The 27,026-nt window shown below is 35.9% G+C and overlaps 1 protein-coding gene across 2 annotated transcripts in view; it reads left to right on the forward strand.

Moving 5' to 3' along the window:
• LOC124985227 (BEN domain-containing protein 5) overlaps window positions 1-27,026 on the forward strand; it is a 1,510,890-nt gene that overhangs the window by 143,334 nt on the left and 1,340,530 nt on the right. For both annotated transcript variants that reach the window (XM_047553797.1, XM_047553787.1), the window contains exon 2: window positions 19,160-19,282. In XM_047553797.1, coding sequence (XP_047409753.1) covers window positions 19,160-19,282 — 123 coding nt within the window. The remainder of the gene's footprint in view (window positions 1-19,159; window positions 19,283-27,026) is intronic.

Below are 27,026 nucleotides of genomic sequence, written 5' to 3' on the forward strand. Positions count from 1 at the left end.
TCTTACGTTTTAAATATGAATTCTCCGCTCTGACTGTTGCCACTTGAATGTTTCCCAGCACTTCATGCATTTAAAAAATTTGTTTAGTGTACAACTTTTAGGTCATTTGTTGCCTTGCGTTGTGAAGTTTCACTCTATATGACTTAATACTCAAAAGATTCAGGAAGTTATTATACAGGTTTCCTCCCTATTCTTCAGTGTTCTGACCCTCAAATATAAGTTTCCTGTCTCATTAAAGTTTTTTTTGTGTTTCCTCAACTCAGAGAAACAAATATATTCAACTTGAGAACTCTGTTTTTTTGCGCTATCTTCCACAAAGGGCCACTATTTTAAAAGCTGGGGCTAATTTCAGCCTTCCTTCATGTTATACCTTTGTTCATGCATCATGGTTTTGCACTGTCATACAAGTCTGAAAGGAATTATTTTTATATATAATTGCCTGTTTTCAAGTAGTTAATGAAAGAAGTATATGTCCAATCTTTATTATTTTCTCATGGCTAATAGAAGCTGTCTTAGCAACTGCCTCCTTCGCCACTGTCCCTGAAAGGACCTTTGGGACATTCTTGGAATAATTTGCATATCATTATTGCAGAACTAACCCTCTACATACTCAGTATGCATTCTGGCAGATGAGATGAAAGTCTGAATAACTTGACTTAGGGAGTTAAGAGTTCAAAATTTTGATGACATTATAGTTAGTTCCCTTTTCTTAACTGCATATTCTGGCAACCAGTGATTTTAAAAAAATCTTTAAATCTTGCCTTTTCAAAAATATTATATAAATAGGTTATAATAGTTATAACCTTTTATGACAGACTTCTTTCACTTCATGTAATGCACTTGAGATTCATTCATATTGTCATAGGTATTAGCAATTTGCTCATTTTTATTGCTGGTTACTATTCTTGTGTATGGAAGTACCATCAACTGCTACTACATTCATCAGTTGAAACCATTTGGATTGTTTCCAGGTTTTGGTCATTATGAATAAAGCTCCTATAAATAGTCATATGCAGATTATTATGTCTCTCATGTAAATACCTAGGAGTGGAATACTAGGTTGTATATTTAACTTTATAATAAAACATCAAATTATTTTTAAAAGTTGCTATGCCATTTTGCATTTCTACTCAGATTATATAAAAGTTTCAAATGCCTTGCATTATTTTTTAATTTATTTTTTATTTTTACAGACTGCATTTTGATTCATTATAAACAAATGGGGGTACAACTTTTCATTTCTATGGTTGTACATGATGTGGATTCACATCATTTGTAATCATACATGTACATAGGGAAACCATGTCTGTCTCAGTTCACTCTCTTTTCTTCCCTTTCCCCCTCCCCACCTCATTCCCTCTACACAATCCAAAGTGCCTCATTCCCTCTACACATTCCAAAGCTCCATTCTTCTCTTACCCTCCTCCCCCATCGGACCCATTATGTATCATCATCCACTTATCAGAGAAAACATTCAGGCTTTGTTTTTTTGGGATTGACTTACTTTACTTAGCATGATATTCTCCAGCTCCATCCATTTACCTGCAAATGTCATAATTTTATTCTTCTTTATTACTGAATAATATTCCATTGTGTGTATACACCACAGTTTCTTTTTCTATTCATCTATTGAAGGGCATCTAGGTTGGTTCCAAAATCTAGCTATTATGAATTGAGGTGCTATAAACATTGGTGTGACTGTGTTAATGTAGTATGGTGATTTTAAGTCATTTGGGTATAAACCAAGGAGTGGGATAACTGGGTCAAATTGCGGGTCCATTCCAAGTTTTCTGAGGAATCTCCATACTGCTTTCCAGAGTGGCTGCACCAATTTGCAACTCCACCAGCAATGTAAAAGTGTGCCTTTTCCCCCACATCCACACTAGCACTTATTGCTTGTTTTCTTGATAATAGCCATTCTAATTGGAGTCAGATGAAATCTTAGGGTAATTTTGATTTTCATTCCTCTAATTACTAGAGGTGTTGAATATTATCTCATATGTGTTGTATATCTTCTTCTGTGAAGTGCTATCCCAGTTCCTTAGCCCATTTATTGATTGAGTTCTTTGTATTTTTGGTGTAAAGTTTTTTAAGTTCTTTATAAATTTTGGAGCTTAGAGGTCTATCTGAAGTATGTGTGGAAAAGATTTTCTCCCACGCTGTAGGCTCTCTTTTCACAATCTTGACTGTTTCCTTAGCTGAGAAAAAGCTTTTTAGTTTGAATCCATCCCATTTATTGATTCTTGCTTTCATTTCTTGCATTCTGGGAGTCTTCTTAAGGAAGTCTGGTCCTAAACTGACATGATGAAGATTTGGGCCTCCTTTTTCTTCTATTAGGTGCAGGGTCTCTGGTCTAATTCCTAGGTCCCTGATCCATTTTGAGTTGAGTTTTGTGCAGGGTGAGAGATAGGAGTTTAATTTCATTTTGCTGCATATGGATTTCCAGTTTTGCCAGCCCCATTTGTTGAAGAGACCATCTTTTCTCCAATGTATGTTTATGGCACTTTTGTCTAGTATGAGATAACTGGGTTTATGTGGGTTTGTGTAGATGTTCTGAGACGGGTTTGCTGAGGGTGAGGACAAACGATGCCTACCCTACTTAGCCTTACCCAGTGCGTTTACCCAGGCATCAGAGATCGAGTCTGAAGGCACGGATCTAATTTTATTTAGGGTTGCACAAGACATATATAGGCACATTATCCAATCAGGTTAATATGCTTGTTAAAGTATAACAGAGTCAGCCTGTAGGTGAACTATATACATCAGGGGTCCAGGTAGTGTAAACAACCAAGCATGCCTAAGCAATTCTGCCCAGCAACAGGTCTGAGACAAAGGACTGGGGGAATGGCAAACTCCTGCACACAGCATGAGGCAAGTAAGTGCAGGTGAGCTTACATCACAGCTTTCTGTGATGCATGTCAGAACGAGGCCTCCCCTCAGTTCAAACTCAGCCTCTATAGCTACAAAGACCTTCAGTCCATGGCGAGTCTTTACCATTACCTCAGTTTCTCTGTTCAGACTGTTTGGCTTACTTAGACCATGGTGTCAGTGAGTGCTGTCAGATAAGTTTGAGGAATGTTCCCTACAGGTTTGTCTCTGTGTCTTCTATTCTGTTCCAGTAGTCTTCATGCCTATTTTGGTGCCAATAGCATGCCATTTTTGTTACTATAGCTCTGAAATACACTTTGGTCTGGTATTGTGATGCCTCCTGCTTCACTTTTCTTGCTAAGGATTGCTTTGGCTATTTTGGGTCTCTCATTCTTCTAGATGAATTTCATGATTGCTTTCTCTATTTCTATGAGGAAAATCGTTAGGATTTTAATTGGAACTGCATTGAGTCTGTATAGCACCTTTGGTAGTATGACCATTTTGACGATATTAATTCTGCCTATCCAAAAAACTTGGGTGTTCTTTCCATCTTCTAAGGTTTTCTTTAATTTCTTTCTTTTAGTGTTCTGTAGTTTTCATTGTAGAGGTCTTCCATTTGTTTTGTTAGATTTATTCTCAAGTATATTTTTGAGGCTATCGTGAATAGAGTAGTTTTTTCTAATTTCTCTTTCAGAGGATTCATCACTTATGAATAGAAATGCATTAGATTTATGAGTGTTGATTTTATATCCTGCTCCTTTGCTGAATACATTTATTAGTTCTAGAAGTTTTCTGTTGGTGTTTTTGGATCCTCTAAATATAGAATCATATCATCCTCAAATAGTGATAGCTTAAGTTCTTCTTCTCCTATTCGAATCCCTTTAATTTCTTTGGTATGTCTAGTCACTCTGGCTAGTGTTTCAAGGATGATGTTGAATAGAAGTGGTGAAAGAGGACATCCCTGTCTTGTTCCAGTTTTTAGAGGGAATGCTTTTAGTGTTTCTCCATTTAGGATGATGTTGACCTTGAGCTTAGCACAGATAGCCTTTACAATGTTGAAGTATGTTTGTACTATCCCTATTTTTTTCTAGTGTTTTGAGCATGAAAGGGTGCTGTATTTTATCAAATGTTTTTTCTGCATGTACTGAAATAATCATGTGATTCTTGACTTTAAGTCTATTGATATGGTGAATTATATTTATTGATTTCCTGATGTTGAACCAACCTTGCATCCCTGGGATGAAACCCATTTGATCATGGTGCACTATCTTTTTAATATGTTTTTGTATGCGATTTGCTAAAATTTTGTTGAGAATTTTTGCGTCGATGTTCATTAAGGATATTGGTCTGAAATTTTCTTTCCTCGATGTGTCTCTGTCTGGTTTAGGTATCAGGATGATATTGGCTTCATAGAACGAGTTTGGGAGGGTTCCCTCCTCTTTTATTTCATGGAATACTTTGAGAAGTATTGGAATGAGCTCTTCTTTAAAGGTTTTGTAGACCTCGGCTGAAAACCCATCTGGTCCTGGACTTTTCTTTGTTGGTAGGCTTTTGATGACTTCTTCTATTTCATTACTTGAAATTGTTCTATTTCAATTGTGTATGTTCTCCTCGTTCAGTTTAGGCAATTCATATGTCTCTAGAAACCTGTTGATGTCTTCGACATTTTCTATTTTGTTGGAGTATAGATTTTCAAAATAGCTTCTAATTATGTTTTGTATTTCAGTCGTGTCTGTTGTGATATTTCCTTGTTCATTCCGAACTTTAGTGATTTGGGTTTTCTCTCATCTTCTCTTTGTTAGTGTGGCTAAAGGTTTATCAATTTTGTTTATTTTTTTGAAGAACCAACTATTTATTTTGTCAATTTTTTGTATTGTTTCTTTCGTTTCAATTTCGTTGATTTCAGCTCTGAGGTTAACTATTTCCTGTCTTCTACTACTTTTGGTCTTGGTCTGTTCTTCTTTTTCTAGGACTTTGAGTTATAGTGTTAGGTTGTTTATTTGTTGAGTTTTGCTTCTTTTATTAAATGCGCTCCATGAAATAAATTTTCCTCTAAGTACTGATTTCATAGTGTCCCAGAGATTTTGATATGATGTTTCTTTGTTCTCATTTACCTCTAAGAATTTTTTAATTTCCTTCCTAATATCTTCTGTTATCCATTCATCATATAATAGCATATTGTTTAATCTCCAGGTGTTGGAGTAGTTTCTGTTTTTTACTCTTTCATTTATTTCTAACTTCAATCCATTATGATCTGATAGAATACAAGGGAGTGTCTCTATCTTCTTGTATTTGCTAACATTAGCTTTGTGGCATAATATATGGTCTATTTTAGAGAAGGATCCATGTGCTGCTGAGAAGAAAGTGTATTCGCTCTTGGTTGGATGGTATATTCTATAAATGTCTGTTAAGTCTAAATTATTGATTGTGTTATTGATATCTATGGTTTCTTTGTTCAATTTTTGTTTGGAAGATCTGTCCAGTGGTGAGAGAGGCGTGTTGAAATCACCTAGTATTATTGTGTTATGGTCGAGAGCTTTTTTATTGTTGTAAAATAAATAAATCATAAATTTATCATAATAAGTGTACAATTCAGTGGTATGAAGTGTGTTCACAGTTTTGTATAACCATAACTCATGTCCATTTCCAGAACTTTTTCATCATTCTTCATAAACTGTGTACCCAATCAAAGATAAGTTTTCAATCTCTTCTCCCATTCCCTGGTAACCTCTATTCTACTTTATGAATTTAAAAATTCTAGGTAACTTCATTTATTCTTTTGTGTCTGGATTATATCACTTAGAATAATGTTTTCAAGGTTCATCCATGTGGTAGCAGGTGAATAATATTTTTTTTATGTACTGCTCACATTTAAAAAATTTTTTGTTTATGGACACTTGGGTTATTTCTTTTGGCTATCATGAGTAATGTTGCTTTGGATACTAGAGTGCACTGGTTTTGAATCCTGGATTTTATTTCTCTTGGGTATATACCTAGCAGTGAAATCACATGGTAATTTTATGTTTAATTTTTGAAGAACCATGGTGGCCACACCCTTTTTATTTTCTAACCAGCAGTACACAAGGGTTCCATTTTCTCCAGACCCTTACCAACACTTATTTTGTTTCTCCATCCCTCACTCCCTCCCTTCTCTCTCTCTCTTCTCTCTTTCTCTCTCTCTCTCAAATCATGGCCATTCTAGTGGATGTGAAATGGTATTTCATGATGTTTTTGATTTGCATTTTTCTAATGACTAGTATTGTCAATCATATTTTCCTGTGCTTTTTGACCATTTCTATTTTTTTTCTTGGGAAAACTTTTCATTTATGTCCTTTGCCTATTTTAGCATTGTTGTCATTACTGAGCTTTAGGACATTTTTATATATATGTGTGATAAATCATTTCCAAATTATAAATCAATATTATGAAAATTTTTCCTATGTGTCTTCTAAGAATTTGATAAGTTTTAGCTCTCAAATTTAGGATTTTGATTCATTTGAATTAACTTTTCTATATAGTATAAAGTAAGTATCCAGCCTACTTCTTTTGTGTATATTTAACTTCTATATTTTCTTTTAGAACTTTTATAGTTTCAGGTTTTGCATTTAGTATTTTATTCATTTTAATTTTCATGTGTTATGTGAGGTCACTTTTAGCTTATGGATTACTGATTATGAATTAGTACATATTTTTCTCAAAACATGAAGTTGCTTTTGTATTTTTGAAAATCAGCTGAAGAGGTGTGTGTGTGTCTTTGTGCACACTGTTCTATTCCAGTGAACTATATGCCTGTCTCTTCTCCAACCTCTTGTGGTTCTTTCAAAACTGTTTTATTTTAGTTCTACTGATTTTCCATATAAATTTATTAGAGTCTGCTTTTTGGGTATTTTCTTGTGATGGGTGTTGAATCTTAGATCAATTTGCATAGCATTGACATCTTGTCAGTTGTTAAAGTTTGGGTCTGAAATGTCCCTGAAATGACCTATGATCCTCAACCTATGCTGTTAATGGGAGGTGGTACAAACTTTGATAGGTCCTTTGGAACAAAGTTAGGTCATTTTGAGTCATGCACTTGAAGGGAATATTGAGACCCTTGCTCCTTCCTCTCTCTTTTTGCTTCTCAGATAGTGATTAGGCTTCTCTGTCATGTCCAACCATGATGTTGTACTTCCACAGAACCATAGCAACAGGGCCAATTGATCTTGAACTGGAATCTCTGATGCTATAAGTCATAATAAACTTTTTTTTGAATATTACTTATCTAGTTTAAAATATTCTTGATTCTTCATTGTTCTGTAGCTGAATGTCTTTCATTAACTCTGGGAAATTCTTAGATGTTGTAACTTCAGGAAGTTCTTCTACCCCATTTTCTCTTAGATCTTTTCTGGAATCCCAATTGTACATTTTTAAAAAATTTTGTTCCACAGTTCTTGTATGTTGAGTTTTCTCTCTCTTTTTCTTTTCTCTTTCCTGTTTATTGCTGTTCAGCTTATTTCTATACATCAAGAATTCATTGATTTATTTTTTAGCTCTGTCAAGTCTACTGATAAATGCCTTGAAGGCATTTTTAAATATTTGCTACTGTATTTTTTTGGTTTTATCATTTCTTTTTAGCTTATTATTGTGGTTTCTGCTTCTGTAGAAATTTCTCATTTGATAATGAGTTTCTCTTGTTTTACTCACTAGAGATTTTAACATATCAATGTTTTTTTTTTTTTTTTTTTTTTTTCTTGAGTACTGGGGATTGAACTCAGGAGCACTCAACTACTGAACCACATCCCCAACCATATTTTGAAATTTATTTAGAGACAGAGTCTCACTTAGTTACTTAGTGCCTTGCTCTTGCCGAGGCTGGTTTTGAACTTGCAATCCTCCTACCTTAGCCTCCCGAGCTGCTGGGATAACAGGCATATGCCACACAACATATCAATCTTAATTTTAAAAATTCATTCATAATCTGGTCATTTCTGAGTCTGGTCTTTTTCTGTTGTTTTCTCTCCATACAATAGATTATTTATTCTTCATTTTTTGTATGTTCCACAATTTCTTTTTAGATATTCTTAATTACAAGTTTATTTCAGGCAGTAGCCAAGACTCCAAAATATCCTGAGCAACATGGACAAGAAAACAGCTCAAACATTTCAGCAAGATGGAAACTCCTAGAAGATTTTCCCATAGGCAGACTGCCTGTAATAGGTTGGTTCCACAATTTTTGATTGAATGCTGAATATTTAGTTGAAAACAATAGAGAGAATTTATATAAATTTTATTTTTCTCTAGAAAATAGATACACATTTTTCCTGGGTCATTGTGGGGATTTGTGTCAGCCTATTCAGGAGTTAAGCTGGTTTTGAGTTTCAGTGTTACTATGGTTACTTTCACTTTTCCACTGGCTTCAAATTCTTCCAGAATAAAATTCTTATTTTATTCTTGAGGGAGGGGCTGGCTGAGGTGATTGAGAATTTTTCTTCAATGTTCTTTTCCACTCTAAACTTGGGCCTTTCCTAGGTAACTGTGCCACATTGGGGTTTCTCTGTATTCTTATGTTCATACTCTAGAAGTGTGTTATCATTTCTTATTCTGTGCTTGCTAACTTTGTTCTGAGAGAGCAGGAATATGTTCTGTTGTATGGATCTAGCTTCATTCTTAGAAAGAACCTACATTCTCTGGTTTTGAGGTGGGTTTTAAAAATGATCCTACTTCTTTTTCCTGTGCCATCAAACTTTGCCTTCAATCTTTGATGGATCTTGTGTGAAACAGATTTCTCCTCCTCCTCCAGGTGTAGGAAGCATCTAAAAATGGCAGCATAGAATCCTGGGCCTGGGACTGTTTCCTGCTTCTCCTCCTGGTGTAGAGGATTTTACTCTATTGTTCCTCTTCCTGAAATATCTCTTACTTGTGTACTGAAATAATAAAATTTGCTATTTCTTCCCTAGGGGAATAAGGTCTTCTTTTCCATATGGGGCTTCATGTCTCTTGGAGGAGCTTCATGTCTCTTGATAACAGAAGCCACCCCTCTTCTTTGGCCATGTACCACAAATATGTGCAGTTTTGGGTCTAGTGTTCTGGCCCTGATCTTTCTCTTGAACAACTCGTTGGGGCCTTTATAGAAGAGTCTGAACGTGGGTATGAATTCCTCATGTGTGATTTCCAGTATTCTATACTCTCGTTTCCTGTATGTAACCTTTCATAATTTAAAAAAATTACCTTAAGGTTCTTGCTTACTTGCAAGGGGAACCAGTATTTCTTCTTCTTGTGCCCTACCATAGAAGAGTCAGTGCTTGCATCCTCTTTCTTTTTGGTAGGACCTGACTTTTCTTTGATATTAGGTTATTTACTTGCCTTATAATGTCAGTTCTGTGATGAATTTGAGAAAGTTATGGTTCAGCATTTCATTGGGATTCTTTTTTCATATAAGGTGGAAATGAAGTTCTTTCCATTTTTCTACATCTTAAATGGATTAAAACTTCTGAAACTTTAAAAAAACTAAAGCCACTGTTAGTAAATAAAACTTCTAGCCTAATATAATACCATATTTCTCCATATAATTGTCACAGGTCTTATGTGAATTTATGTCTCATGTATACATTTACAAATGAAACACTGAAGGTATCTTTATATGTATATATTTACACAGAGACATTATAAACATACATAATATTTACTATAATATATTTAAATATATGTGTAGTTATTAAAATGCCAAAGTGGCAATCTTTATAATTTTGAGAATTGGAAACCTAAAATATGCAAAATATGGGCTTGAATTTATTAGATTGGATGCTATTTTAATGAATGTTTTTTAACTGCTAATGTTAATTTACTTCTCAGTACTCATTGTCAACATTTGTAAATTAAAAGGGGTGACCTTTATGTAAACTGTTAAAGTAAAGGTGAAAATCATGCCCACCTGAAGTTTTCAGAAGCAGTGTGTCTGTCTCTCTATTATTTCTTTATCTATATTTGACATCTACCACTTATCCAATCTTTTTAAAATTTTTTAGATGAATTTTTTATTTGCTCTTTTCAAATATAAAATGCAGTAGGATGCATTTTGACATGCATATATGGAGTATAACTTATTCTAATTAGGATCCCATTCTTGTGGTTGTACACGATGTGGAGTTTCACTGGTTGTGTATTCATATATGAACTTAGGAAAGTTTTATGCTATTCATTCTACTGTCTTTCCTATACCAATCCTCCCACCTTCCCTTCATTCCCCTTTGTCTATTCCAATGAACATCTTCAGAAAACTTCTATAACTCATAAACAAATTCAACAAAGTAGCAGGACATAAAATTAAAATCCATAAATCAATTGCATTCATATACACCAATGATGAATCAACTCAAAGAGAAATTAAGAAAACTATCCCACTCATAATAGCCTCAAAAAATAAAATACTTGGGAATCACTCTAACAAAAGAGGTAAAAGACCTCCACAATGAGAACTACAGAGCTCTAAAGAAAGAAATTGAAGAAGACCTTAGAAGACAAAAAGATCGCCTATGTTCCTGGATAGGCAGAATTAATATTGTCAAAATGGCCTTACTTCAGCACAGCGCTTGGACTCGGAGCAACCACTGGGGCTCCGGGCGGCTACCTGAGGAGGAGCTGCGTGGCAAGCTGTTTGTTCTCAGAACGATCGCTTCCGAACACCGGGGGGTTGCCTGGAGGAAGAGGAGGAACGTGGCGGGTCGCTTAGTCTAGGAGTGACTGCATCAGAGCTACAGGCAGTTGCCAGAGGAGGAGCTGCATGGCGAGCTGTTTGGACTCAGAACGAGCGCTTCCGAACACCGGGGGGTTGCCCGGAGGAAGAGGAGAAGCGCAGCAGGTCGCTTGGTCTAGGAGTGACTGCATCAGAGTCACAGACGGTTGCCAGAGGAGGAGGCGAGTGGTGAGTTGTTTGGACTCAAAGTGACCACTCCTGAACACCCAGGGGGCTTCCCCGAGGAGGAGGAGGAACAGGGTGGGTCACTTGGACTCGGAGTGACTGCCTAGGGCTACGGGTGGTTGGCGGGAGGAGGAGACGTGAAGGGAGTTGCTTGGACTCCTAGTGACTGCGTCGGAAACCGGGTGACTGTCCGGAGGAGGAGGTGTGTAGTGGGTCTCTGGGTCTCGGAGCTATTGTACGGGGCTCCAGGTGGCGGCTCAGAGGAGGGGCTGCATAGCCAGGCGATTAGGTGCAGAGCAGGGTCCTAGGACCGGCTTCTTGCTGGAAGAGCCGCACAGAGACACGCCTAGGGGCGGAGCGAAGTTTCCAGGACTGTGGGCAGATTCTCTGAGGAGGGGCAACTAAGGAGACTCTTCTGCGAAGGGTGAGGCTCCCAGGCCCAGGAGGTAGGTCCAGGCCCCTAGGAACGTTGCAGAGGAAGACAGCCCAGCCCAGGTGGTAGTTGTAGATTGAGGGGAACCTCTAGGAGGGGAACTGACCAGCGAGACCTCCCCACTGGGTGGGTCTTCCCTGCCGGGTGAGGTTTTCCCACAAGGATGGTAAAACCAGAGACACAGACACAAACAGGACTTGCCTCAACCTGCAGCCTAGTTGCCCTTTGGATGACCATTGGTCAACAAGTGGAGGCACCTCTGCCCACTATCAGGGAATATACCCCACCTGAGGGTCACCATCCCTAGAGAGGCAGCTTCCTTGTGGACCACCGCAGTATCAACTTCCTCCAAGACTTCAGGCTACTGAAGGATAAGAGGGGATATACTAGCAATCTTCAGGGACATTATAAGTCAATAGAGGAAATCTGCAATATCTTAAGGACCCACCAATTCCTGAACAATATGAGAAAACACGGGAAGAAAATGCCCCAAACAAATCTAGATGTTACATCAATAAAATCCAACGACAGCATGGCAGAAGAAATGACAGAAAGGGAGTTCAGAATGTACATAATTAAAATGATCAGGGAAGCAAACAATGAGATGAAAGAACAAATGCAGGCATTGAATGATGAGGTGAAAGAGCAAATGCAGGCCTTGAATGATAGCACCAATCGACAGTTAAAAGAGCAAATACAGGAAGCAAAAGATCATTTCAATAAAGAGTTAGAGATATTGAAAAAAAAACAAACAGAAATCCTTGAAATGAAGGAAACAATAAACCAAATTAAGAACTCCATAGAAAGCACAACCAATAGGATAGAACACCTGGAAGACAGAACCTCAGATATTGAAGACAAAATATTTAACCTTGAAAACAAAGTTGAACAAATAGAGAAGATGGTAAGAAATCATGAACAGAATCTCCAAGAACTATGGGATATCATGAAAAGGCCAAATTTGAGAATTATTGGGATTGAGGAAGGCTTAGAGAAACAAACCAAAGGAATGAACAATCTATTCAATGAAATAATATCAGAAAATTTCCCAAATCTGAAGAATGAAATGGAAAATCAAGTCCAAGAGGCTTACAGGACTCCAAATACACAAAATTACAACAGACCCACACCAAGGCACATTATAATGAAAATACCTAACATACAAAATAAAGACAGAATTTTAAAGGCTGTGAGAGAAATGAACCAAATACATTCAGGGGGAAACCAATACGGATATCAGCAGATATTTCAATCCAGACCCTAAAAGCTAGAAGGGCCTGGTATAACATTTTTCAAGCTCTGAAAGAAAATGGATGCCAACCAAGAATCTTATACCCAGCAAAACTTATCTTCAAATTTGATGACGAAATAAAATCATTCCATGATAAAAAAAGGCTAAAAGAATATACAAAAAGAAAGCCAGCATTACAGAACATTCTCAGCAAAATATTCCATGAAGAAGAGATGAAAACCAAAGAAGCAAATCAGCAAAGGGAGGAAATATCCTAAAGGAACTGTCAAATAAAGGAGGAACCAAGTTGTCTCAAAAAAATAAATAAATAAATAAAATTTAAAAATGAACCAAATGACCGGGAATACAAATCATATCTCAATAATAACCCTGAATGTTAATGGCCTGAATTCATCAATCAAAAGACATAGACGGGCAGATTGGATTAAAAAGAAAGATCCAACAATATGTTGCCTGCAAGAGACTCACCTCATAGAAAGAGATACCCATAGACTAAAGGTGAAAGGATGGGGAAAAACATACCATGCACATGAACATAGCAAAAAAGCTGGAGTATCCATCCTCATTTCAGATAATGTGGACTTCAAGCCAAAGTTAGTCAGAAGGGATAAAGAAGGACAATACATACTGCTTAAGGGAAGCATAAATCAGCAAGAGATAACAATCATAAACATCTATGCTCCAAACAGTGGCTCATCTATGTATGTCAAACAAATCCTTCTCAATTTTAGAAACCAAATAGACTGTAACACAATAATACTAGGTGATTTTAACACGCCTCTCTCACCACTGGACAGATCTTCCAAACAAAAATTGAACAAAGAAACCATAGATCTCAATAACACAATCAATAATTTAGACTTAACAGACATTTATAGAATATACCATCCAACCAAGAGCGAATACACTTTCTTCTCAGCAGCACATGGATCCTTCTCTAAAATAGACCATATATTATGCCACAAAGCTAATGTCAGCAAATACAAGAAGATAGAGACACTACCTTGTATTCTATCAGATCATAATGGATTGAAACTAGAAATAAATGAAAGAGTAAAAAACAGAAACTACTCCAACACCTGGAGATTAAACAATATGCTATTATATGATGAATGGATAACAGAAGATATTAGGAAGGAAATTAAAAAATTCTTAGAGGTAAATGAGAACAAAGAAACATCATATCAAAATCTCTGGGACACTATGAAATCAGTACTTAGAGGAAAATTTATTTCATGGAGCGCATTTAATAAAAGAAGCAAAACTCAACAAATAAACAACCTAACACCACAGCTCAAAGCCCTAGAAAAAGAAGAACAGACCAAGACCAAAAGTAGTAGAAGACAGGAAATAGTTAACCTCAGAGCTGAAATCAACGAAATTGAAACGAAAGAAACAATACAAAAAATTGACAAAATAAATAGTTGGTTCTTCAAAAAAATAAACAAAATTGATAAACCTTTAGCCACACTAACAAAGAGAAGACGAGAGAAAACCCAAATCACTAAAGTTCGGAATGAACAAGGAAATATCACAACAGACACGACCGAAATACAAAACATAATTAGAAGCTATTTTGAAAATCTATACTCCAACAAAATAGAAAATGTCGAAGACATCAACAGGTTTCTAGAGACATATGAATTGCCTAAACTGAACGAGGAGAACATACACAATTGAAATAGAACAATTTCAAGTAATGAAATAGAAGAAGTCATCAAAAGCCTACCAACAAAGAAAAGTCCAGGACCAGATGGGTTTTCAGCCGAGGTCTACAAAACTTTTAAAGAAGAACTCATTCCAATACTTCTCAAAGTATTCCATAAAATAAAAGAGGAGGGAACCCTCCCAAACTCGTTCTATGAAGCCAATATCATCCTGATACCTAAACCAGACAGAGACACATTGAGGAAAGAAAATTTCAGACCAATATCCTTAATGAACATCGACGCAAAAATTCTCAACAAAATTTTAGCAAATCGCATACAAAAACATATTAAAAAGTTAGTGCACCATGATCAAGTGGGTTTCATCCCAGGGATGCAAGGTTGGTTCAACATCAGGAAATCAATAAATGTAATTCACCATATCAATAGACTTAAAGTCAAGAATCACATGATTATTTCAGTACATGCAGAAAAAACATTTGATAAAATACAGCACCCTTTCATGCTCAAAACACTAGAAAAAATAGGGATAGTGGGAACTCCTTAACATTGTAAAGGCCATCTATGCTAAACCCATGGCTAATATCATTCTCAATGGTGAAAAACTGAAAGCATTCCCCCTAAAAACTGGAACAAGCCAGGGATGCCCTCTTTCACCACTCCTATTCAATATCGTCCTTGAAACTCTAGCCAGAGTAATTAGACAGACCAAAGAAATTAAAGGGATTCGAATTGGAAAAGAAGAACTCAAACTATCCCTATTTGCTGATGATATGATTAAATACTTAGAGGAACCAGGAAATTCCACCAGAAAACTTTTAGATCTCATAAGTGAATTCAGTAAAGTAGCAGGATATAAGATCAATGCACATAAATCTAAGGCATTTTTATACTTAAGTGATGAATCTTCAGAAAGAGAAATTAGGAAAACTACCCCAATTCACAATAGCCTCGAAAAAAATAAAATACTTGGGAATCAATCTCACAAAAGAGGTGAAAGACCTCTACAGTGAGAACTACAGAACACTAAAGAAAGAAATTAAAGAAAACCTCAGAAGATGGAAAGATCTCCCATGTTCCTGGATAGGCAGAATTAATATTGTCAAAATGGCCATACTACCAAAAGTGCTATACAGATTCAATGCAATTCCAATTAAAATCCCAATGATGTACCTTACAGAAATAGAGCAAGAAATTATGAAATTCATCTGGACGAATAAAAAACCCAGAATATCTAAAGCAATCCTCAGTAGAAAGAGTGAAGCAGGGTGTATCGCAATACCAGATCTTCAACTCTACTACAAAGCAATAGTAACAAAAACGGCATGGTATTGGTACCAAAATAAAAAGGTGGATCAATGGTACAGAATAGAGGACACGGACACAAACCCAAATAAATACAATTTTCTCATACTAGACAAAGGGGCCAAAAATATGCAATGGAGAAAAGATAGCCTCTTCAACAAATGGTGCTGGGAAAACTGGAAATCCATATGCAACAGAATGAAACTAAACCCATATCTCTCACCATGCATGAAACTCAACTCAAAATGGATCAAGGACCTCGGAATCAGACCAGAGACCCTTCATCTTATAGAAGAAAAAGTAGGTCCAAATCTTCAACATGTTGGCTTAGGATCAGACTTCCTTAACAGGACTCCCATAGCACAAGAAATAAAAGCAAGAATCAACAACTGGGATAGATTCAAACTAAAAAGCTTTCTCTCAGCAAAGGAAACTATCAGTAATGTGAAAAGAGAGCCTACAGAGTGGGAGAAAATCTTTGCCACTCATACTTCAGATAAAGCACTAATTTCTAGAATCTATAAAGAACTCAAAAAACTCTACACGAAGAATACAAATAACCCAATCAACAAATGGGCTAAGGAAATGAATAGACACTTCACAGAAGAAGATCTACAAACAATCAACAAACATATGGAAAAATGTTCACCATCTCTAGTAATAAGAGAAATGCAAATCAAAACCACCCTAAGATTCTATCTCACCCCAATTAGAATGGCGATTATCAAGAATACAAGCAACAACAGGTGTTGGCGAGGGTGTGGGGAGAAAGGTACACTCATACATTGCTGGTAGGGCTGCAAACTAGTGCAGCCACTCTGGAAAGCAGCCTGGAGACTCCTTAGAAAACTTGGAATGGAACCACCATTTGACCCAGCTATCCCACTCCTTGGCCTATACCCAAAGGACTTAAAATCAGCATACTACAGAGATACACCCACATCAATGTTCATAGCTGCTCAGTTCACAATAGCCAGATTGTGGAACCAACCTAGATGTCCTTCAATTGATGAATGGGTAAAGAAACTGTGGTATATATACACAATGGAATATTACTCAGCCATAAAGAATGATAAAATTATGGCATTTGCAGGGAAATGGATGAAATTGGAGAATATCATGCTAAGTGAGATAAGCCAATCTCAAAAAACCAAAGGACAAATGATATCGCTAATAAGTGGATGATGACACATAATGGGGGGTGGGAGGGGTTAGTGTTAGGGTTAGAGTTAGGGTTGGGGGGGCAAGAATGGAGGAAGGAAGGAGTGTATAGAGGGAAAGGAGGGGTGGGAGGGGTGGGAGGGAAGCGAAAAAAATAACAATGTGTCAAACAGCATTACTCTATGTAAATTTATGATTACACAAATGGTATGCCTTTACACCATGTACAAACAGAGAAACAACATGTATCCCATTTGTTTACAATAAAATAATTTTAAACAATGACCTTAGTACCAAGAGTGCTATACATATTTAATGCAATTCCTATTAAAATTCCAATGATATTCTTCATAGAAATAGAATAGGAAGAGCAGTCATGAAATTCATTTGGAAAAATAATGCCCAGACCAGCCAAAGCAATTGTTAGCAAGAAAAGTGAAGCAGGAGGCATCACAATACCAGACCAAAGTATACTTCAAAGCTATAGTAACAAAAACAGCATGCTATTGGCACCAAAATAGGCATGAAGACTACTGGAATAGAAGACACAGAGACAAACCCACATAAACACAGTTATCTCATAGTAGACAAAAGTGCCATAAACATACATGGGAGAAAAGATGGTCTCTTGAACAAATGGGGCTGACAAACCTGGAAATCCTTATGCAGCAAAATGAAATTAAACTCCTATCTCTCACCCTGCTCAAAACTCAACTCAAAATGAATCAGGGACCTAGGAATTAGACCAAAGACCCTGCACCTAATAGAAGAAAAAGGACGCCCAAATCTTCATCATGTCAGCTTAGGACCAGACTTCCTTAAGAAGACTCCCAGAATGCAAGAAATGAAAGCAAGAATAAATGGGATGAATTCAAACTAAAAAGCTTTTTCTCAGCAAAGGAAACTGTCAAGAATGTGAAAAGCGAACCTACTAATGGGAGCAAATTCTTACCACCTGCACCTCAGATAGAGCATTCATCTCTAGGATATATAAAGCATTCAAAAACTTAACCTCCAAGAAATAAGGAACCCAGTCAATAAATGGATAAGGGAACTGAACAGGCACTTCACAGAAGAGATGTGAATGGTCAACAAATATGTTAGAAAATGTTCAACATCTTTATCAATTAGAGAAATGCAAATTAAAACTACTCTGATATTCCATCTCACTCCAATCATAATGGCAGTTATCAAGAATTCAAGTAACAATAAATGTTGGCAAGAATGTGACGAAAAAGGCTCACTCATACATTTCTGGTGGGACTGAAAATTGGTTTAACCACTCTGGAAAGCAGTATGGAGATTCCTCAGAAAACTTGTAATTGAACCACCTTATACCCAGTGATAACATTTGTTGGTATATACCAAAGGACTTAAAGTCAACATACTATGGGCACATGTCCACATAAATGTTTATAGCATCTCAATTCACAATAACTAAGCTGTAGAAGCAACCTAGATGTCCTTTAGCAGATGAGTGGATACAGAAAAGGTGGTATATATACACTATGGAATATTACTTATTCATAATAATAATGAAATGGATGCCAGTAAATGGAACTGGGGTATATCATGCTAAGTGAAATAAGCAAATTTGTAAAAAACCAAAGGCTGAATGTTTGATATATGGATGCTAACACACAATAAGTGTAGGGGACGCAACAACAGAGGTTCTTTTGATATGTGAAGCTTTTTAAAAATATTGTTCCAGTACTACTTAAAAATCATTTATTACTGAATTGTCTTTCCTGAAATATTAGGATGCATGGGATGTTTTTGAATATACATTATTACAGTGGTGATGATTGTGTGGTGAAATACTGTAGTTCTCAAATTTTTTTTGGTGGAACATTCAGAAGACAATGCTACTTATGGAATTTTGCTTTATTCAAATTAAAACAATTGAGTATATGTGACAAATTAGGTACAACATGAATTATTAAATAAATGATGCAATTTTATGAATCTCTTTTGGATTTCAGTAATGATACTGGATATTTTTAAATCTAATTCTCATAAGACTACTTTGGAAGATGGGTTTACTATTCTCTCATTCCTTTTTTTTTTTTTTTTTTTTCTTTCATACCAGGGATTGAACCCAGGGCACTTAACCATTGAGCCACATCCCCAATCCTTTTAAATATTTTTATTTAGAGACAGGGTCTAGCCGAGTTGCTTAGGGCCTTGTTAAGTTGCTGGGACTGACTTTGTACTCATGGTCCTCCTGTCTCAGCCTCCTGAGCCACTGGGATTACACGCATTCACCACCAGGCCCCATCTATCATCTTTTTTTTATTTAATTAGAGGACCTGAGAGTTAAGGGTAGTAGGTTGATTACTTTGGTTTACAGAAAATTAGTATGTAGTAGAGGTGAGATCTCAGCCCATATCTTTCTAGTTTCAGAATGTGTCTCTTCCCTCTGTACCACAGTGTGTATTTAATTGTTTTTGTTTGTTTTTTTTCTCCTCACTCAGTGAGTGGGAAAGAAGGTAGGTTAGTGGTAAAAAATCTTATTGGACTTGTATTGCTAGCTATGTTTCAATTTCTGTTTAATGTGAGCTTTTTTTAAAAAACAGGCAATGATATGGGAAATGATGATGCCATCGGAGGAAATGTGAGCAAATATGTAGTGCTTCCAACTGGATACTGTGGACAGCCCAAGAAAGGACATCTTATTTTTGATGCTTGCTTTGAAAGTGGTAAGTATATTAAAGACTTTTGTCTTTGAATTTGTTTGGTGCGACTCTGTTTTTCAGAATTCAGTTCCTCCTGACCATTCAGAATTATTTAACCCACTGAAGGAATTAACTTAGAAAAATTTCATTGATAAAAATTGATAGCATCATTAATTTGGAATCAAACAGGTGTGATTTGACCATATTATAAATTGTTAGTTATTATACTAACTGCATTACTGTATGCATGGATCTGTATAACATGCTTACAGAACATAGTCTTTGGGAGAAAGGAGACCTTCTTATTAAAATTATTATGGAACAGATTTATTCAATACAAACAAAATGCCAAAATTAATATTGCCTCATAATTGACAAATGCTATAGATTTTCTGAAAGGGATATAGACTTTTATTAATCTTTTTAATGTTCTGAATCTCATACTCTGAATGATGCATAGTAGATATTCAGAATGTGTTGAAAACTTTAATAATAAATAAGTATAATTTTAGTTTATAAATAATTTTTAATTTTCTTTGGTTTCAAATAATGTATATGTGTGTGTGTATGTGCACACATGTGTGTGCGTGTGTGTCTGTCTGAAGGTATATCCCAGTGTCAGTTATATGACAGTTTTCTAAACCCTAAAAACATTGGTTATTTATATCAAACGATTGGAAATTTGTTTATGTACTTTTTTTTAATTTAAATTTCTATTTTTATTTTTTTATTTTTTACAGACTGCATTTTGATTCATTGTACACAAATGGGGTTCATCATTGTGTTTCTATGGTTGTGCATGGTATACTGTTTTGACTTTTGATTATTCTACAATGTTACTTTTACATGGCTAGCATAACAAAGTACCACAAACCAAGTAAATAAAACAACATAAATTTATTATCTCTAGTTCTGGAGGCCAGAAGTCTGAGATAAAGGTATTAACAGTGTTAGTTTCTTTTAAAGGTCATATGGAAGAACATGTTTCATGCTTCTCTTCTAGATCCTGATAAATTGTCAGTATAGGCATCACCCTGATCTCTGCCCTCATTTTTTTTTTTTAAACCAAAAGTAGTGGACATTTATTCCTCAATTTTGTGCAAAGTGTAAAGATACACTTAAAGAACCTGATGGCTACAGAGTATCATTCTTGGCCTTCAGGCTGACCTGGTTTACATTTAAATTAGGAAAAGAAGGGGAAAAATGGTAATTTGCCTAGTTCATACACATGATGTTTCTGGCAGACACAGTTGTTTACGAGTTTCAAACTACATTTTACCAGGGTCAAGGGAAGACTTCAAAAAGCCTTATATAGTACAATTTAAACTTGGATTAACATCCTGCAAATGTCAGTACAAAGTAATTATGTAGACTCTCCAGTATTCATATGGTATTCTCCATGTATGTGTGTCTGTATCCAAATTTTGCCTTTCTTTTTTTTTTTAGCCATTTAGTTTCTTTTTTTTTTATTGTAAACAAATGGGATACATGTTGTTTCTCTGTTTGTACATAGAGTAAAGGCATACCATTTGTGTAATCATAAATTTACATACGGTGATGTTGGTTGATTCATTCTGTTATTTTTCCCCTTCCCCCAACCCTCCCATCCCTCTTTTCCCTCTATACAGTCCTTCCTTTCCCCATTCTTGCCCCCTCCCTAACCCTCACTCTAACCCTAAAACTAACCCCTCCCACACCCCATTATGTATCATCATCCACTTATCAGCGAGATCATTCTTCCTTTGGTTTTTTGAGATTGGTTTATCTCACTTAGCATGGTATTCTCCAATTTCGTCCATTTGCCTGCAAATGCCATAATTTTATCATTCTTTATGGCTGAGTAATATTCCATTGTATATATATACCACAGTTTCTTTATCCACTCATCAACTAAAGGGCATCTAGGTTGGTTCCACAATCTGGCTATGGTGAATTGAGCAGCAATGAACATTGATGTGGGTGTATCTCTGTAGTATGCTGATTTTAAGTCCTTTAGGTATAGGCTAAGGAGTGGGATAGCTGGGTCAAATGGTAGTTCCATTCCAAGTTTTCTAAGGAATCTCCATACTGCTTTCCAGAGTGGCTGCACTAGTTTGCAGCCCCACCAGCAATGTATGAGTGTACCTTTCTCCCCACATCCTCGCCAACGCCTGTTGTTGCTTGTATTCTTGATAATCGCCATTCTAATTGGGGTGAGATAGAATCTTAGGGTGGTTTTGATTTGCATTTCTCTTATTACTAGAGATGTTGAACATTTTTCCATATGTTTGTTGATTGTTTGTAGATCTTCTTCTGTGAAGTGTCTATTCATTTCCTTAGACCATTTGTCGATTGGGTTATTTGTAGTCTTGGTGTTGAGTTTTTTGAGTTCTTCATAGATTCTGGAGATTAGTGCTCTATCTGAAATATGATTGGCAAAGATTTTCTCCCACTCTGTAGGCTCTCTCTCCACATTGCTGATAGTTTCCTTTGCTGAGAGAAAGCTTTTTAGTTTGAATCTATCCCAGTTGTTGATTCTTGCTTTTATTTCTTGTGCTATGGGAGTCCTGTTGAGAAAGTCTGGTCCTAAGCCGACATGTTGAAGCTCTGGACCTACTTTTTCTTCTATAAGATGCAGGGTCTCTGGTCTGATTCCGAGGTCCTTAATCCGTTTTGAGTTTAGTTTTGTGCACGGTGAGAGATTTGGGTTTAGTTTCATTTTGTTGCATATGGATTTCCAATTCTCCCAGCACCATTTGTTGAAGAGGCTATCTTTCCTCCATTGCATATTTTTGGCCCCTTTGTCTAGTATGAGAAAATTGTATTTATTTGGGTTTGTGTCCATGTCCTCTATTCTGTACCATTGATCTACCCGTCTATTTTGGTACCAATACCATGCCATTTTTGTTACTATTGCTTTGTAGTACAGTTGAAGTTCAGGTATTGCAATACCCCCTGCTTCATTTTTCCTGCGAAGGATTGCTTAAGCAATTCTGGGTTTCTTATTCTTCCAGATGAATTTCATGATTGCTTGTTCTACTTCTATAAGGTACATCGTTGGGATTTTAATTGGAATTGCATTGAATCTGTATAGCACTTTTGGTAGTATGGCCATTTTGACAATATTAATTCTGCCTATCCAGGAACATGGGAGATCTTTCCATCTTCTAAGGTTTTCTTTAATTTCTTTCTTTAGTGTTGTATAGTTCTAATTGTAGAGGTCTTTCACCTCTTTTGTGAGATTGATTCCCAAGTATTTTATTTTTTTCGAGGCTATTGTGAATTGGGGTAGTTTTCCTAATTTCTCTTTCTGAAGATTCATCACTTAAGTATAAAAATGCATTGGATTCATGAGCTTTGATCTTGTATCCTGCTACTTTACTGAATTCACTTATGAGATCTAAAAGTTTTCTGGTGGAATTTCCTGGTTCCTCTAAGTATTTAATCATATCATCAGCAAATAGGGATAGTTTGAGTTCTTCTTTTCCAATTCGAATCCCTTTAATTTCTTTGCTCTGTCTAATTGCTCTGGCTAGAGTTTCAAGGACGATATTGAATAGGAGTGGTGAGGAGGGCATCCCTGCCTTGTTCCAGATTTTAGAGGGAATGCTTTCAGTTTTTCACCATTTAGAATGATATTAGCCATGGGCTTAGCATACATGGCCTTTACAATGTTAAGGAACGTTCCCACTATCCCTATTTTTTCTAGTGTTTTGAGCATGAAGGGGTGCTGTATTTTATCAAATGCTTTTTCTGCATCTATCGAAATAATCATGTGATTCTTGACTTTAAGTCTGTTGATATGGTGAATTACATTTATTGATTTCCTGATGTTGAACCAACCTTGCATCCCTGGGATGAAAACCACTTGATCATGGTGCACTATCTTTTTAATATGTTTTTGTATGCGATTTACTAAAATTTTGTTGAGAATTTTTGCGTCGATGTTCATTAAGAATATTGGTCTGAAATTTTCTTTCCTTGATGTGTCTCTGTCTGGTTTAGGTATCAGGATGATATTGGCTTCGTAGAAAGAGTTTGGGAGGGTTCCCTCCTCTTCTATTTCATGGAATACTTTGAAGAGTATTGGAATGAGCTCTTCTTTAAAGGTTTTGTAGAACTTGGCTGAGAAACCATCAGGTCCTGGACTTTTCTTTGTTGGTAGGCTTTTGATGACTTCTTCTATTTCATTACGTGAAATTGGTCTATTTAAATTGTGTATGTCCTCCTCGTTTAGTTTAGGCAATTCATAGGTCTCTAGAAACTTGTTGATACCTTCGAAATTTTCTATTTTGTTGGAGTATATATTTTCAAAATAACTTCTAATTATGTTTTGTGTTTCAATCGTTTCTGTTGTGATATTTCCTTGTTCATTCCGAATTTTGGTGATTTGGGTTTTCTCTCGTCTTCTCTTTGTTAGTGTGGCTAAAGGTTTATCAATTGTGTTTATTTTTTCAAAGTACCAACTATTTATTTTGTCAATTTTTTGTATTGTTTCTTTTGTTTCAATTTCGTTGATTTCAGCTCTGAGTTTAACTATTTCCTGTCTTCTACTACTTTTGGTCTTGGTCTGTTCTTCTTTTTCTAGGGCTTTGAGCTGTGGTGTTAGGTTGTTTATTTGTTGAGTTTTGCTTCTTTTATTAAATGCGCTCCATGAAATAAATTTTCCTCTAAGTACTGCTTTCATAGTGTCCCAGAGATTTTGATATGATGTTTCTTTGTTCTCATTTACCTCTAAGAATTTTTTAATTTCCTTCCTAATATCTTCTGTTATCCATTCATCATATAATAGCATATTGTTTAATCTCCAGGTGTTGGAGTAGTTTCTGTTTTTTACTCTTTCATTTATTTCTAGTTTCAATCCATTATGATCTGATAGAATACAAGGTAGTGTCTCTATCTTCTTGTATTTGCTAACATTAGCTTTGTGGCATAATATATGGTCTATTTTAGAGAAGGATCCATGTGCTGCTGAGAAGAAAGTATATTCGCTCTTCGTTGGATGGTATGTTCTATAAATGTCTGTTAAGTCTAAATTATTGATTGTGTTATTGAGATCTGTGGTTTCTTTGTTCAATTTTTGTTTGGAAGATCTGTCTAGTGGTGAGAGAGGCGTGTTAAAATCACCTAGTATTATTGTGTTACGGTCTATTTGGTTTCTAAAATTGAGAAGGATTTGTTTGACATACATGGATGAGCCACTGTTTGGGGCATAGATGTTTATGATTGTTATCTCTTGCTGATTTATGCTTCCCTTAAGCAGTATGTAATGTCCTTCTGTATCCCTTCTGACTAACTTTGGCTTGAAGTCTACATTATCTGAAATGAGGATGGATACTCCAGCTTTTTTGCTGGGTCTATGTGCATGGTATGTTTTTCCCCATCCTTTCACCTTTAGTCTATGGGTATCTCTTTCTATGAGGTGAGTCTCTTGCAGGCAACATATTGTTGGATCTTTCTTTTTAATCCAATCTGCCCGTCTATGTCTTTTGATTGATGAATTCAGGCCATTAACATTCAGGGTTATTATTGAGATATGATTTGTATTCCCGGTCATTTGGTTCATTTTTTAAATTTTATTTATTTATCTATTTTTTTGACCGAACTTGGTTCCTCTTTATTTGAGAGTTCCTTTAGGATAATTCCTCCCTTTGCTGATTTGCGTCTTTGTTTTTCATCTCTTATTCATGGAATATTTTGCTGAGAATGTTCTGTAATGCTGGCTTTCTTTTTGTATATTCTTTTAGCTTTTGTTTATCATGGAAGGATTTTATTTCATCGTCAAATCTGAAGATAAGTTTTGCTGGGTATAAGATTCTTGGTTGGCATCCATTTTCTTTCAGAGCTTGAAAAATGTTATTCCAGCCCTTCTAGCTTTTAAGGTCTGGATTGAAAAATCTGCTGAAATTTTTCTTTTAATAATGATGTCAGTCATGTTGGATATTATACCTCCCTCTATTTATCTCATTTTAGGATGGGTACTTGTATAAAGACTTTATCTCCCAGTAAAGTCATATTCTAAGATACTGGGGTGTAAGATTTCTATGTTATTTTGAGAGGACACAGTTCAACTCATAAATCTGTATTATAGAATGTCCTTCTAGTCAGACTTGAGTAATGTCCACATAATTAGAAACAATATCCTCAATTTTTAAAAAATCTTGTGCTTTCTATAAGAAATTTAAAAAAAACTGTGAGTAAATGACAGAAAGATAAATAAAGGTAAGGGAGCAGGAGGCGGGGAGAGGGAAGGCCAAGAAGAGGTACTGGGGTCTGAATTAGAGCAAATTATATTCCATGCTTGTATAATTATATCAAAATGGAATCTACTGTCATGTATAACTTAAAAGAATGAATAAATATATCTTGTACTGATGACTTTTCTGGGGTGTAACTTTGCCTAGAAAATATCTTTCATTTTTTTTTAACCTCACTTAAAGACTGGAAGACCTTTATATATAATAAGGGATCATGAGGGTAGGGATTATCTTTGCTTTAAAGATTGTCTTGGTTTATCTACAGCCTGCAATAATCCATTTTCCATTCCCAGAATTTCTTTTCATTTACTACTCTCCAGTATTTTCCTCATACCTTACCAGAAAACTCAGTATAAGGCATCACTCAATTTGACCACATAATCAGCAAATGAATAATGAATATTTTACTCACAATATATGAACAATTGGCTATATCAGTTAGATCTGTGCTAATCTCATCTATAAATGCCCTGACAGACCACGAAATGATATTTAATCTGGACACTGTTTGGCCTGGTTGAGTTGACACATAAGTTAACTATCACAGAGGTAATAGGAATGTTCAGTTGGGTGAGTACCAAAAGGCAATGTATGAGTTTCTATAAGTTTGCAATAGGTAGCCAATAAGTTTAGTTGTGAAATTTCTGGCCACCAGTGTCATGAAATAAAATTAATCATGTCCTGAAAACTTATATAAATTCTTCCTGTTGGGCTTTCTAAATGGATACTGATATGTGATGGACTGTGATATAATTGAGGTGTTTGCTACAATATATTTCATCAGGGCACAACTTGAAACACCCTTCAATGTAGATTGAGGGTATAATACTAAAAGGCATTTTAGTGAAAACAATTCAACTGCCATTTAAAACAATTTGTTTGACATACGCATGTTTCATCTGATCTAGTTTAATTCGAGGATTTACCTTAGACAAGTTAAAATAGGGATGTCAGAGGGGTTTTCTCTTTGGTTCAAGTCTTGTGTGCTACTGTGGCTGACGGGTATACTATGTTGTAAAGGATTCTGAAGGTGTATCCAGACATGTTAATAAGGCATGAGCATTTAATACAGTCAGTGAATTGAGAGCATTAGTTCATGTGGATGGACTTCCAGACAAGCCTTCATAGGTTTTTTTTTTTTTTTCAGAGTTGTAAAGTATGTAAAGTGTCTAGTGCACTCCAAGGCATCTAGCTGGTGGATAATTAACCTGTTTTTCTTGGAAGAAATAAGGCCTGCAGGTCAAATATGAACTCTCCTGTGAATTCTTGATCTCTTTTTTTCCATATTCTCTCCCCATAGATATTATTTCCTTTGGGGAAATAGCTGTACCACCCTAATTTTGTCATTCTAGAAATGCTTGACACTTCATATTTTTAAACATCTATTTGTTCTCTAACAATATAACCTGCTTCAGGACAGAAGCTTCGTAGAAAGAGTTTGGGAGGGTTCCCTCCTCTTCTATTTCATGGAATACTTTGAAGAGTATTGGAATGAGCTCTTCTTTAAAGGTTTTGTAGAACTTGGCTGAGAA

Source organism: Sciurus carolinensis, chromosome 1 (assembly GCF_902686445.1).
Source record: "Sciurus carolinensis chromosome 1, mSciCar1.2, whole genome shotgun sequence".
Lineage (NCBI taxonomy): Eukaryota > Metazoa > Chordata > Mammalia > Rodentia > Sciuridae > Sciurus > Sciurus carolinensis.